Genomic DNA, 16,063 nt, shown 5'->3' on the forward strand with positions numbered 1-16,063 from the left:
AGTGCTTGCTGAGCTGTCTTTCCTTCATTGGTGAAGAGTGTCGGTCAGTGCGTCATTTTCTTTTGTCTGTTGCTGAGTCATTTGTTTTTTCTTCTTTTTCTTTTTGCTTTTGCTTTTTACTTTGTCGGCCATTATTTTATCTTGTCGGCCATTTATCCACTGAATGCTTTGTGACATCATCATGCTTTTGTCTTGTTCTCTTTTTTTCTTTATCTTTTGTCTGCCACTTTGTCTGCTTGCCACTTTGTCATTATATCTCTGCTTGTGTAAAAAAATCATCATTGTCATCAGATAAGTCGATTGGTGATGGTGATGCTGCAGTACTCCTTGTTTCTTTTAATTCTTCAAGTAATTTTTCATATTCTTGTTCGGAGGTACAGGCAGCCATATGTGCCATAATTTGTTGTTTTCGGGCTAAAAAGGTTTCTTGTTTGGTAATAACGGCTGGGCTAGGTGTTTTGCAATATTGTGGATTGTTTACAAAAAACTGGTCTACTGCTATTTGGCAGCAACCTTGGAGATTAGTTTTAGTCCACCATTTAGTTTTGTATTTTCTGACTATCATGGGAATTTGGAAATTGTCAATGACTTGGTCTTTAATATGATATTCAGTCATGAAAATCCAAGGTATATGAAAGTAATGGGAGTAAATAAGCCACTGGGGAGAGCAAATAATGGTTTCTGGTAATTGCTGTTTATCAAAAAATTGGGTTTTAGCAGGTTTAATTTGATCTGGGATAATATCATCATGGATACCAAATTTGTTCCACCATTGGTGAAACCAAAATGGAATAGGATAAGTAAAATTGTCAGAGATATAAAAGAAGAAAGATATGGATAATTGTTCATTTTGCTTGAAAAATGTTCTTTCCCAAGCAAATTGATAATCATAATAATTATATTTTGCATTTTGTCTCAATTGTCCATTGGTATAAGTAAATTCTTTTGTTTTATGGGGTTCTTGTCCCCACTCAGTAAGAGTCCATACCTTGAGTAGCCTCACTTTGCAATATCTGAGTTTGGTATGATTATGAGGATCAAAATTGTTTTGTATGAGGATAGAATTTGTGTGGGTGAGAATGGCTTCATAATAGATTTGGGATTTTTGGAAATTGTCAGGGATGTAGTAATGAGTTTTGGGAAAAATGGTTTCACAAAGTTGGTATTCATTTAAATGAGGGTTTTGTGCCCAATATTCTGGTTCTATGGTAATAATCTGGTCTTCAATGGGCTTATATTTATATTGGGTTAAATCAGTTTGGCTTGAAGAAGATGGGCTTGTAGGTATTGTGTAGCTTGGAGATGAGGTGTTGGTGACAGCCTGTTTAAATGTGGATGGGGTTATTGGTACTGCCTGTAATGGGCTAAATTTGTTAAATGAAGTAAAATGAGGTCTGGGCGATCTTGGTCTTGCATAATGTGGTTGTGTGATCAAAGCACTTGATATATGACCAATGGGTCTATTTATTATACTAGTAGTATTTGTATATAATGGTCTGGGTACAGATAACTGTCCCGTGATATTTTGGACAGAACTATGTCCTGGAGTAAATACAAAGCACAAATATTTTCAAAATTTGACATGAAATCTGGATTTTGGCAAATCCAAATAGCTGAACAAGATAAATACAAAACCGCATTCACAGTACCATTCGGACAATATGAATGGAATATTATGCCTTTTGGATTAAAAAATGCACCAAGTGAATTTCAAAAAATAATGAACGATATTTTTAATCCATATAATTTTATATTAACATATATTGATGATGTTTTGATTTTTAGTGAAAATATAGACCAACACATTAAACATTTAAATATTTTTTATAAAGCTGTAAAACGAAACGGTTTAGTCTTATCAAAACCAAAAATGAAATTATTTCAAACTAAAATTAGATTTTTAGGACATGAAATATACCAAAATACTATAGTACCAATACAAAGAAGTTTAGAGTTTGCTAGCAAATTTCCTGATGAAATTAAAGATAAAAACCAATTACAAAGATTTTTAGGATCATTAAATTATGTTGCTGACTTTCTACCCAATCTAAGAATTTTATGCAAACCTTTATTCAACAGGCTAAAAAAGAACCCTAAACCATGGACAGCTGAACATACTAAACTAATACAAGAAATCAAAAAACATGTTAAAAGTTTACCATGTTTAAATATTTGTAATCCAAACTACCAAAAAATAGTTGAAACGGATGCTTCTGACCAAGGATATGGCGGTATACTTAAACAGAATATAAACCATAAAGATTATATTATTAGGTATTATTCTGGAATTTGGAACCCTACACAAGAAAAATATTCTACTATTAAAAAAGAAATTTTAGCTATTGTCTTATGTGTAACAAAATTCCAAAGTGATTTATTAAACCAAAAATTCACTATTAAAGTAGATTGCAAGGCAGCTAAAGATGTATTAACAAAAGATGTCAAAAATCTAGCAGCTAAACATATTTTTGCAAGATGGCAAACTTTTCTATCCATATTTGATTTTGAAATTATTCATATTAAAGGAACTGACAATTCTATTGCAGATTTTTTAACAAGAGAATTCTTGCAGGGAAGATGACAGACAAAGGAAAGGAAGCAGAAAAGATCTCTTTGAGATCACAAAGTTCACAAACAAATTTGACAAAATTACAATTATTTACTCCAGGACATAGTTCTGTCCAAAATATCACGGGACAGTTATCTGTACCCAGACCATTATATACAAATACTACTAGTATAATAAATAGACCCATTGGTCATATATCAAGTGCTTTGATCACACAACCACATTCTGCAAGACCAAGATCGCCCAGACCTCATTTTACTTCATTTAACAAATTTAGCTCATTACAGGCAGTACCAATAACCCCATCCACATTTAAACAGACTGTCACCAACACCTCATCTCCAAGCTACACAATACCTACAAGCCCATCTTCTTCAAGCCAAACTGATTTAACCCAATATAAATATAAGCCCATTGAAGACCAGATTATTACCATAGAACCAGAATATTGGGCACAAAACCCTCATTTAAATGAATACCAACTTTGTGAAACCATTTTTCCCAAAACTCATTATTACATCCCTGACAATTTCCAAAAATCCCAAATCTATTATGAAGTCATTCTCACCCACACAAATTCTATCCTCATACAAAACAATTTTGATCCTCATAATCATACCAAACTCAGATATTGCAAAGTGAGGCTACTCAAGGTATGGACTCTTACTGAGTGGGGACAAGAACCCCATAAAACAAAAGAATTTACTTATACCAATGGACAATTGAGACAAAATGCAAAATATAATTATTATGATTATCAATTTGCTTGGGAAAGAACATTTTTCAAGCAAAATGAACAATTATCCATATCTTTCTTCTTTTATATCTCTGACAATTTTACTTATCCTATTCCCTTCTGGTTTCACCAATGGTGGAACAAATTTGGTATCCATGATAATATTATCCCAGATCAAATTAAACCTGCTAAGACCCAATTTTTTGATAAACAGCAATTACCAGAAACCATTATTTGCTCTCCCCAGTGGCTTATTTACTCCCATTACTTGATATACCTTGGATTTTCTTATGATGATTTAACATATGGAGACCTAATAACCTGTGTAAATTTAACAGGCATTAGACTATGTAGAGATATGAAACTACAACAAAAATTAAAAATGGAAAATAGACAATCTCGAAAAGAATTAGGGAATTGGTGTGAACAATTTGGATTTGGAACCATAAAGAAACAAAAGCATAAAAGATATAAACCATTTAAAAATAGAATTTATAAACAATATAAGTACCCTAGAAAGTCATATAATACATATAATAGATATAATAAACAGATAACTAAAAAACCTTTTACAAAGCGACCTTTTAAAAGAAATAATTATAAGAAAAACAATTTTAAAAGATCTAATGATAAAACTAATATAACTTGTTATTTATGTAATCAAAAAGAACATTATGCAAAAGAGTGTCCTGCACGAAGAAAAATACATGAATTAGGTTTAGAATTAAAAATAGATAATATAGAACAATTACTAGAAAAAATTGACCAAAATAAATTATCTTCCTCAGAATTAGATGATGAATATAATAGTGATACTTCAATAGACACAATAAGTAGTTCAGATAGTAACCATGATTGTCAAGGAGAACTTTGTAATTGCAACAATAAAATAAACGTTCTAACAGAATATAAACAAGTATTAGAACAAATAGAACAAGTACAAGATTCAAATATTAAACAAAAAATGTTTAAAAAATTAACAAAATTAATGAATGAAGAAATAAAACAAGACACTGTACCACCAACCAAATTTGAAGATATTGAACAATTGTTTAAAAATAAAAAATCGGTAACAACAATTTCCTCTATGGATTTACAATCTGAAATAAGACAATTAAAATTGGAAGTAAGACAATTAAAATTAAGATGTGACTATTTAGAACAAAATCAAAAATTAATGCAAAATATAGAAATAGGACAAAGTTCAGGAAAAGATAAATTAAACATAGAACAGAAACCAACAGAAATAACGTCAGAAAGTGAAGGAGAAACGGCATTAAAATTTAATGACATTACAAGAATAAGATACCAAAAATGGTATGTAAAAATAAATTTGGTAATAAAAGATTTTACACTAGAAACCATAGCAATGTTAGACTCAGGTGCAGATATGAACTGTATAGACCAAGGTATCATACCTAGTAAATATTTTCATAAAACAAAACAGACCCTATCAGCAGCAAATTCTACAAAGGTAAAAATAGATTACAAAATACCCAGTGCACATATATGTAATAATGGAATTTGTTTTAAAACTACTTTTATGTTAATAAAAAATCTGAATACACAAATTATATTAGGAAACCCATTTTTACAAATGTTGTATCCATTTAAGGTTACCCAATTAGGATTAGAAACAAATGTGTTAGGACAAGATATTCTTTTCCAATTTATAACACCCATTAGTTGTCATGATGTTAATCTATTCCAACAAACACATGTAAGTAAAATTAATAATCTCGAAAACCAAATAAAATTTTTAAAAAAAGATTTGCATTCTATAAAAATAGAAGAACAATTAGAAAAACCAAGTATACAACAACACATAAAAGAAATTCAAGACAAATTTGAAAAAGAGTTATGTTCAGATTTACCAACAGCTTTTTGGAATCGATTGATATCAGTATTTTTAATATTATCTTAATACTTATATCATATATTTCTAATAATATTTTATTTTCTACATAATTATAAAATGAATTAAGAAGAGATTATCAATAAATTAAAATTTTTATATTTGTATCAATGAAATAGTTATAAGTGGATCAAGAAGAGATTATTAATAAATTAAGATTTTTATATTTGTATCAATGAAGTAGTTATAAGTGAATTATTTTTAATTTTTATATTTTAAACGTTAAAGGTATTATATACTGTTTATTATATATTGTTTTTATGTCATTTTACTTTATCTATTTAATGAAATTTATGCACTTGAAATATATAATTTTATTTTATAAAAATTATGATTCATTCATTTAATGAAAAGAAATCCATTTAAGGAAAAAAAAAAATATTAGTAGTTTTGATAATAATAAAAAATACATGTTTAAGTAGAAAAATATTTATGATTTATGATTTTTTATTTTATAAAAAATATTTTTTAATATTTGGATACTTAAATTAAATTATTTTAAAGAAATTGATTTTTCTCAGCGGAGAAAGTTATTTTTCAAAATATATAAAGAAATTGATTTTTCTCAGTGGAGAAAGTTATTTTTCAAATTATAAAAATCTTATTAAGTTTTTATATATAAATTTATTAATATATTTTATTTTTAATATTTAAATTAAATAATAGAAAATAAATTATCTTATTAAAAAATATTTTTATTTATAAAAAGAGATTTAATTTATTAAATGTGAAATTATTGTTGATAGTTAAATAAAAAAAATAAAAAATATTTAAAATTAACAAAAAATTATTATGAAACACTTTCTATCTTTATTTTAAAATATTTTATCAAGATAATTTGATTACTTTTAAAATAATTGTTATTTTTATCATAATTTCAACTAGCATATGTCTCAATTTTATAGTGTTGAATATTTTTTTCCCAAAAGAAATGGTCACGCTTCACAATAGTTTACCTAAATTTTTTATTATTAAGATAATAAAAATATTTGTTATACCTACCTATATTCAGAAAAAAATTATCACATTACTTGTCATACTCCAAATTACTTTCATTATTATATAATTTTTGACAAATAACAATTGCCATATAAATAAATATATGACAAATAAAATATAGGCACAATAAAGATTCTAATAAATAAAATTATAACTAATAAAATTATAGAAAAATAATTTAATAATTATTTATAATTTTATCATTAAAATAACAAAAAATAATTACCACACTTATTTATGTTAAAAAAAACGGTTAAATTAAATATTTGTATTATAAATCTCCAAATTACTATCATATTTTTTATAAAATTATTTTCACTGTTATATAGTTTTTGACAAATAATATTATACTATGAATAAATATATCACAATTAAAATATTTCACAATAAATACTCCGATAAAATAAATAAAATTGCAAACTAATAAAATTAAAATAATTTAGAAGTATTTACAATTTCTTAGTCTAAGAAAAATTATTTAGCATGTCCACCTATATTCATAAAAAAATATATATTACCATCTTTAGTAAATACTTTAAGGTATGCGTTTTTTTATAATTATTAACCTTTATCTACTTATTACAGTAGTCGTGATTTATTTTATAAATAATAAAATTTTAATTTTTCATATATTTTATTTTTATATAATTTTATATAAAAAATATAATAAAATTAGAATGTAAGTATATGAATAATAATTATAAATTTTTATAATCTTAAATAGTAAATATATATTATTTTTAAATTAAAATTAGTTTTCATGTAATAATTTTTAATTATCATGAGTAATTTTAATAATATATATAATTTTGTTAATTTTATTCTAATAGATAAAATAATTTAAATTAATTAGTATTACTTATTAGATTTAGATGATAAATTTATTTAAATTTTAAATTATAAATTATAATAGAATTAAAATTACTATTAAAATAATTTAAACTTTTTAATATTAATTATAATAATATTAATAATTAAATTTATATATAAATATAAGATTTTATATAAATTTTTATTATTTAACATTATTATAGAATGATTGCCACTAAATTTTATTAATGGTAATTGAATATGCATTAGTAATAAATTTATTATTATTAAATCATATCTTTTGTAAGATATGAAATAATATTTTTTTTAAAAATATTTAATAATTTTAACTTTGTAAAATTTATTTTAAATTATATAACAAAGTTTTTAAAAGTTTAATTTAAATATAAATAGAACAAAAATTTTAAATTTATAAAAATTTTAAAATTATATAACTAATTAAAATTAAATTATAAATAAAAATATAATATAAATTTAAATAAAAATCAATATTTAAATAAATTAAAAATTTAAAATAATAAAAATTTTATTTTATTTCTTAACCGATCAAAATAGAGAACAATCAATAATTACATTTAAATACAAGTAGTTTAGAAATTTTATTATTTTTCATTCTCACTTTTATATATATATATATATATAGTATAGATTATTAATTAAAATAATTATATTATTAACAAAATAATTTTTAAAAAAATTAATTTATAAGATAAATTATTTATTTTTAAATGATTTAAACATTTAAAATATTATAAATTCTTTTTATTATTCTCTCTTTTTTTTAATTTTATATATAATATAAATTAGAACAATTAAATTAGCGTGTGAATTATTTTATTTTTTAAAATATGAAATATTATTTGATCTAGTCTATTTTTTATATTATTTTTCATACTCTTTAATTTATTAGTCGAGTTTATAAATAAATTTAAATACACACTCAATTTAAATTGTATATATATTTTTAAATATGCTTTTTGTTATAATTATTAGAGTGATTATATTAGTAAAAGTTTTTTTATTTTTTAAACTGTGAAATGTTGTTTTGTTATAACCCATTTAATATATTCATAAGAAGCTTATTTTAATTTAGATCAATATAATTATTATTCTTATTTTTTATCTGGATTGATAAATATTTTAAATTAAAGATTATTTAATTATTTTATTTAGAAGAAACATATGTTTGGATAAATAAGATAAAATTTTAATTATAGATAAAATTTTCTAAAATTTATGACAATAATGAAGTTTATTTTTTTAAGAAAAAAAAATCTTATTTTTATTTTAAATATATGTTTGTTCAAATAAGCTACAATCCAATAAAAAATCACAAAATTTTATAAATAAATTTGCATTAATGTTATGTCAATTATCGATGGGCTTTTATTGTTACTTTTTTCTAAATAAAGTTAAATTAATTATTTTTTTAAAAATTAGATTTTATTTTAAATTTTTATAGAGTGGATTTATTTTTCATAATTAATTATAATATATAAACATTACACTATTAACAAGAAAATAATAATAATTTTTTGAAATTTTAATGTTTTGAATTAAAAAAAATATAATATTTGTGTTTTTATTTTATAATTTTATAAAAATAATATAAAGTTTTTGAAGTAATTATTTATAAAAAAATAAAAATAGTAATTATTTAAAAAAATATATAAAAAAGAACACGTTATATTAATAATATATTTTTGTAAGTAATATAACAAAATAATATTTTTAAATAATAATATTGTTATAAAATTATATTAATATGTGTATATAATTGCTTTTTAACTTTTATTTTAAAATTTAGTTGGATTCGACTATTTTTAATTTTAACTTTTAAAATTAATTAATTATATTTTATAAAAATAATTAATAAAAAGTTAGTAATAAAATTTCAGTGTCAATTCATTTTATATAAAAATCAAAGAAAATATATGTATTTAACTTTATATTATTTTTTTTAATCTTTCAATTTTATTGTGGTAGCTTAGCGGGATAAAATTATATATATATATTTAAAAATTTAATTTTTATTAATTTAATATATATTTCATAAAATATACGTTATTGAAATATATTAATCATTAACTCGTTGAAAATTTTAATTTAATTTAATTTTTATTTATTCAATAAAATTAATTTACTTATCAGTATTTTGGGTGGTTTCGACACCAATTAGTGATACTAATGAAATCACCCACTCACCACAATAATTTTAGAATTCATTTCCAAAATCTCTTTCATCAGGAAATCTATAATGTTACTATCAAGAATTTATTTTATATTTAGCTCTAAAGAGAAAAAATTGTAACAAAGAATGATTATTACTATTTAGGGAAAAATAATAAGTAATGTAGGTTTGTATATTTATAGTTAAATATTCTCATGAAAATGAAGATATTATGTTTATTAATCAAATGATATGAGTATGACTATTTTATTTCCAATTCAAATTTTATTCCAACTAAGAAAAGAAAGAAAGTTTTAGGTATTTAATGATAATGTTTGTTATTATTTTTTGAATTATTGCTAAAAAATTATAATTGAAAAATATTCATAAAAAATTTATTTTAATTTAGATCAATATAATTATTATTCTTAATTTTTATCTGGATTGGTAAATATTTTAAATTAAATATTATTTAATTATTTTATTTGCAAGAAAAATATGTTTGGATAAATAAGATAAAATTTTCAAAACTTTATGACAATAATGAAGTTTATTTATTTAAAGAAAAAAATCTTATTTTTATTTTAAATATATGTTTGTTTAAATAAGCTACAATCCAATAAAAAATCACAAAATTTTATATTTAAATTTGCATTAATATTATGTCAATTATCAATGATGGGCTTTTATGTAGAGATATGATAGTACTTTGGAACATTTATGATACAAATGTTTAATTAATTTTTTTAATGATAAACATTTAATAGTCAATACTCGTTAATACATCCTTTTATAATACAATTCATATTCAATACATCCTTTTATTATTTAATAGTCAAGGATTAGGGAATTGATACATACAATTCAATAGTCATGATACAAATGTTTAATTGATTCAGTTTTAACATTTAAAATTTCAGAATATTCAATTAATTTAATTACATTAATTAATTTTTTTTATTTTTTCAATTAATTCAGTTTTAATATTTAAAATTTCAGAATATTCAATTAATTTAATTTAATTAGATTAATTTATTTTTTTTTATTTTTTCGATTGGTTCAATTTTAATATTTTAAATTTCATAATATTTAATTAATTTAATTTGAGTAAGTGTAAATTGAAATACCCGACCAACAAATTAAAAATAGAAAAAATTATTATATTAAATGGATTATGACATGAGAACACTTTAAATTTTAAAAAATAAAGTAATTTATATAAATATAATCACTCTAATAATTATAACAAAACACATATTTAAAAATATATATATAATTTCAGTTGAGTGTATATTAAATTTATTTATAGACTCAATTAATAAATTAAAGAGTATGAAAAATAATATAAAAAATAGACTAGATCAAATAATATTTCACAGTTTAAAAAATAAAACAATTAACACGTTAATTTAATTGTTCTAATTTATATTATATATAAAAATAAAAATAGCGAGAATAATGAAATTTTTCATAATATTTTAAAATTTTAAATTATTCAAAAATAAATAATTTATATTATAAATTAATTTATTTCTTTTTTAAATTACTTTTTTCATAATATAATTATTTTAATTAATAATCTATACTACATATTAAATTGAGAATAAAAAATAATATAAATTTTTAAAATATTTTTATTTAAATATAATTATTGATTATCTTTTATTTTGATCGCTTAAGAAATAAAATAAAATTTTATTATTTTAAAATTTTAATTTATTTAAATGTTGATTTTTATTTAAATTTAAATTATATTTTTATTTACAATTTAATTTTAATTACTTATATAATTTTAAAATTTACATAAATTTAATGTTTTTGTCCTATTTATATTTAAATTAAATTTTTAAAAAATTTTATATAATTTAAAATAAAATTTATAAAAAAGTTAAAATTATTAAATATTTTTTAAAAAATATTATTTCTCGTTTACTAAAAATTATGATTTAATAACAATAAATTTATTATTAATGCATATTAAACTATCATTAATAAAATTCAGTGGCAATCATTATGTCAATAATAACTTAAATAATAAAAATTTATACAAAATTTTACATTTATAAATAAATTTAATTATTAATATTATTATAATTAATATTAAATAAAAATTAAATTTATGTTAATAATAATTTTAATTATATCAAAATCTCTATTATAATTTATAATTTAACATTTAAATAAATTTACCATCTAAATTTAAAAAGCAATACTAATTAATTTAAATTATTTTATCTGTTAGAATAAAATTAACAAAATTATATATACTATTAAAATTACTCATGATAATTTAAAATTATTACATGAAAACTAATTTTAGTTAAAAAATAATATAAAATTATTATATAAAATTATAAAAATTTAAAATTATTATTCATATACTTACATTCTAATTTTATTATATTTTTTTATAAAATTATATAAAAAATAAGTTATACAAAAATTAAAATTTTATTATTTATAAAATAAATTACGACTATTATAATGAGTATAAAAATTTACTCTATTTTTTTATATAAAATTATATAAAAAATAAATTATATAAAAATTAAAATTTTATTATTTATAAAATAAATCGCGACTATTATAGTGAGTATTAAAACGTGTAAGGCATCATTAGATAAAAATTAATAATTATTAAAGAGCGCATGCTTTGAAAATAAATACCGAATGTGATAATTTTTATTAGACTAATAATGAAATTGTAAATACTTAGCTAAATTATTTTAATTTTATTAGTTTGTAATTTTATTTATTTTATTGGAGCATTATCGTGAAATATTTTACATGTTATATGTTTATTCATATAGGATATTATTTGTCAAAAACTATATAATGATGAAAATAATTTTGTAAAAAATATGATAGTACTTTGGAACATTTATGATACAAATATTTAATCTAATAATTTTTTTTAATATAGATAAGTGTGACAAATATTTTTTTTATTTTAATGATAAAATTATAAATAGTTATTAAATTATTTTTCTATAATTTTATTAGTTGTAATTTTATTTATTAGAACTTTATTGTATCCATATTTTATTTGTCATATATTTATTCATATGACAATGTTATTTATCAAAAATTATATGATAATAAAGTAATTTAGAATATGATAAATAATTTTTCATAAAAATACTTAATGTCATAATTGTTTTTATGAATATAAATAAGCATAACAAATATTTTTTATTATTTTAATGTTAAAAAATTTATGTAAACTCTCGTAAAGCATAACTATTTTTTTTTAGAAAAAAATAGTTAAAACAACAAAATTGAGACACATGGTGGCCGAAATTATGATAAAAATAACAATTATCATAATTAATTTTAAAAGTAATCAAATTATCTTAGTAAAATATTTTTAAGTAAAGATAAAAAAATATTTCATAATAATTTTTTTATTAATTTCAAATAATTTTTTATTTAACTATCAACAATAATTTCACATTTAATAAATTAAGTCTCCATTTATTTATAAAAAATAATTTATATTTGAAAAATATTTTTTATAAAAATATTTTTTAATAAAATAATTTATTTTCTGTTATTTAATTTAAATATTAAAAATATATATATTAATAAATTTATATATAAAAACTTAATAAGATTTTTAAAATTTGAAAAATAACTTTCTCAATTAAGAAAAATCAATTTCTTTGAAATAATTTAATTTAAAAAATATTTTTCATTAAATTTTTAAGTATTCAAATATTAAAAATATTTTCTATAAAATAAAAAATCTTAAATCATAATTTTTTTTCATACTTAAACATATATTTATTATCAAAACTATTAATACATGTATCATGGTTTTTTTTTTTCATTAGATGCATGTATTATAGTTGCCATAAAATAAAATTACATTACATATGAAATATATTGTGTAAATTCCATTAAATATATAAAATTAATGGCAAAAAAATATATATAACGAATGTTTAAGACATAAAAATTAAAAATAGTTCACTTATAATTACTTTATTGATAAAAATATAAAAATTTTAATTTATTGAATGATTTTTCTTAATTTTTTTATCATTATATAGAAAATAAAATCTCATTAGAAATAGCTTACGTAAGAATTAATAAAATATTAAAAATATTAGAATTAATATTAAATTCATTTTTAGAAAAACTGTAAATAAAATTTAAGGTGAAAAATAAATAAAATTCTTAATTAAAATATATATCAAATATTTTCTATAGAAATAAAATTATTCCTTTTCATCCATTTATTGGCATTTTAATTCATAATATTGACATTTTATTTTAATAAGATTTTGTAAAATGTTATTATCACATGTAATTGGATTCAATTTTTTCAACATATACAAAAAAATTCTTTAATTCTTAATTTTTATTTGATTTTAACATAAAATTTCTTTTATGATTTGTCATATGAATATTATCATCTTTTTATATGTGTTGATCCCTATTAAATATAAAAAATAATTAAATAACTCAATATTTATTATATTAATATTTTCTAATAATTAATAATTTAGAACTCAATTATAAATTAATTACTTATCGAATATTTTTTATTAAATAAAATATTATTAAATAAATAATTTTATTGATTTAATTGTATTACTAAGACTAATAAAATAATTTAAAAAATTAAAATATAATATTTAAAACAATAATATATAAAAGTGTATTATGAGCAAAGTATATATATATATTTCGTGGTTACAATATAGTTTATTTTAATAATAAATATTTTAATTTTAAATTTAGTATCTCAATTTTTTAATTTAGATATAATGATGATTTCAATTGTAAATTATGATATTAAATTTAAAGTTTATATTTTTAATTCAAAATTAAAAGATATAATTTTGATTTTAAATTGAAATTATAATTCGAGATAGTTAATTTTTTTTTCTAATTAGCAAAATAATTAGTTAAATTATTTATTAATTGGTTCAATTTTAATATTTTATCTTTTGTCTGCCACTTTGTCTGCTTGCCACTTTGTCATTATATCTCTGCTTGTGTAAAAAAGTCATCATTGTCATCAGATAAGTCGATTGGTGATGGTGATGCTGCAGTACTCCTTGTTTCTTTTAATTCTTCAAGTAATTTTTCATATTCTTGTTCGGAGGTACAGGCAGCCATATGTGCCATAATTTGTTGTTTTCGGGCTAAAAAGGTTTCTTGTTTGGTAATAACGGCTGGGCTAGGTGTTTTGCAATATTGTGGATTGTTTACAAAAAACTGGTCTACTGCTATTTGGCAGCAACCTTGGAGATTAGTTTTAGTCCACCATTTAGTTTTGTATTTTCTGACTATCATGGGAATTTGGAAATTGTCAATGACTTGGTCTTTAATATGATATTCAGTCATGAAAATCCAAGGTATATGAAAGTAATGGGAGTAAATAAGCCACTGGGGAGAGCAAATAATGGTTTCTGGTAATTGCTGTTTATCAAAAAATTGGGTTTTAGCAGGTTTAATTTGATCTGGGATAATATCATCATGGATACCAAATTTGTTCCACCATTGGTGAAACCAAAATGGAATAGGATAAGTAAAATTGTCAGAGATATAAAAGAAGAAAGATATGGATAATTGTTCATTTTGCTTGAAAAATGTTCTTTCCCAAGCAAATTGATAATCATAATAATTATATTTTGCATTTTGTCTCAATTGTCCATTGGTATAAGTAAATTCTTTTGTTTTATGGGGTTCTTGTCCCCACTCAGTAAGAGTCCATACCTTGAGTAGCCTCACTTTGCAATATCTGAGTTTGGTACGATTATGAGGATCAAAATTGTTTTGTATGAGGATAGAATTTGTGTGGGTGAGAATGGCTTCATAATAGATTTGGGATTTTTGGAAATTGTCAGGGATGTAGTAATGAGTTTTGGGAAAAATGGTTTCACAAAGTTGGTATTCATTTAAATGAGGGTTTTGTGCCCAATATTCTGGTTCTATGGTAATAATCTGGTCTTCAATGGGCTTATATTTATATTGGGTTAAATCAGTTTGGCTTGAAGAAGATGGGCTTGTAGGTATTGTGTAGCTTGGAGATGAGGTGTTGGTGACAGCCTGTTTAAATGTGGATGGGGTTATTGGTACTGCCTGTAATGGGCTAAATTTGTTAAATGAAGTAAAATGAGGTCTGGGCGATCTTGGTCTTGCATAATGTGGTTGTGTGATCAAAGCACTTGATATATGACCAATGGGTCTATTTATTATACTAGTAGTATTTGTATATAATGGTCTGGGTACAGATAACTGTCCCGTGATATTTTGGACAGAACTATGTCCTGGAGTAAATAATTGTAATTTTGTCAAATTTGTTTGTGAACTTTGTGATCTCAAAGAGATCTTTTCTGCTTCCTTTCCTTTGTCTGTCATCTTCCCTGCAAAAATTCTCGTGTTAAAAAATCTGCAATAGAATTGTCAGTTCCTTTAATATGAATAATTTCAAAATCAAATATGGATAGAAAAGCTTGCCATCTTGCAAAAATATGTTTAGCTGCTAGATTTTTGACATCTTTTGTTAATACATCCTTAGCTGCCTTGCAATCTACTTTAATAGTGAATTTTTTGTTTAATAAATCACTTTGGAATTTTGTTACACATAAGACAATAGCTAAAATTTCTTTTTTAATAGTAGAATATTTTTCTTGTGTAGGGTTCCAAATTCCAGAATAATACCTAATAATATAATCTTTATGGTTTATATTCTGTTTAAGTATACCGCCATATCCTTGGTCAGAAGCATCCGTTTCAACTATTTTTTGGTAGTTTGGATTACAAATATTTAAACATGGTAAACTTTTAACATGTTTTTTGATTTCTTGTATTAGTTTAGTATGTTCAGCT

General features: G+C 20.9%; 1 protein-coding gene across 1 annotated transcript; it reads right to left on the reverse strand.

The window, feature by feature from the left end:
• Positions 1-250: 250 nt before the first annotated feature.
• Positions 251-15,778, reverse strand: LOC122724431. Its single transcript, XM_043959388.1, has 2 exons — positions 15,499-15,778; positions 251-1,539 (listed from the first exon to the last, which is right to left on the reverse strand). Exons 1-2 carry the CDS (start codon positions 15,590-15,592, stop codon positions 251-253), a joined length of 1,383 nt encoding a protein of 460 aa, XP_043815323.1. The 5' UTR covers positions 15,593-15,778.
• Positions 15,779-16,063: the final 285 nt, after the last annotated feature.

The sequence above is a fragment of the Manihot esculenta genome, chromosome 8 (genome assembly GCF_001659605.2).
Source record: "Manihot esculenta cultivar AM560-2 chromosome 8, M.esculenta_v8, whole genome shotgun sequence".
NCBI lineage: Eukaryota > Viridiplantae > Streptophyta > Magnoliopsida > Malpighiales > Euphorbiaceae > Manihot > Manihot esculenta.

Bases quoted from the DNA above. Each gene is read 5' to 3' on its own strand.
- LOC122724431 (XM_043959388.1), bottom strand. From the start codon at position 15,592: ATGACAGACAAAGGAAAGGAAGCAGAAAAGATCTCTTTGAGATCACAA. The intron at 1,540-15,498 runs ATAGTTCTGTCC...TTACTCCAGGAC, and splicing joins ACAATTATTTACTCCAGGAC to ATAGTTCTGTCCAAAATATC.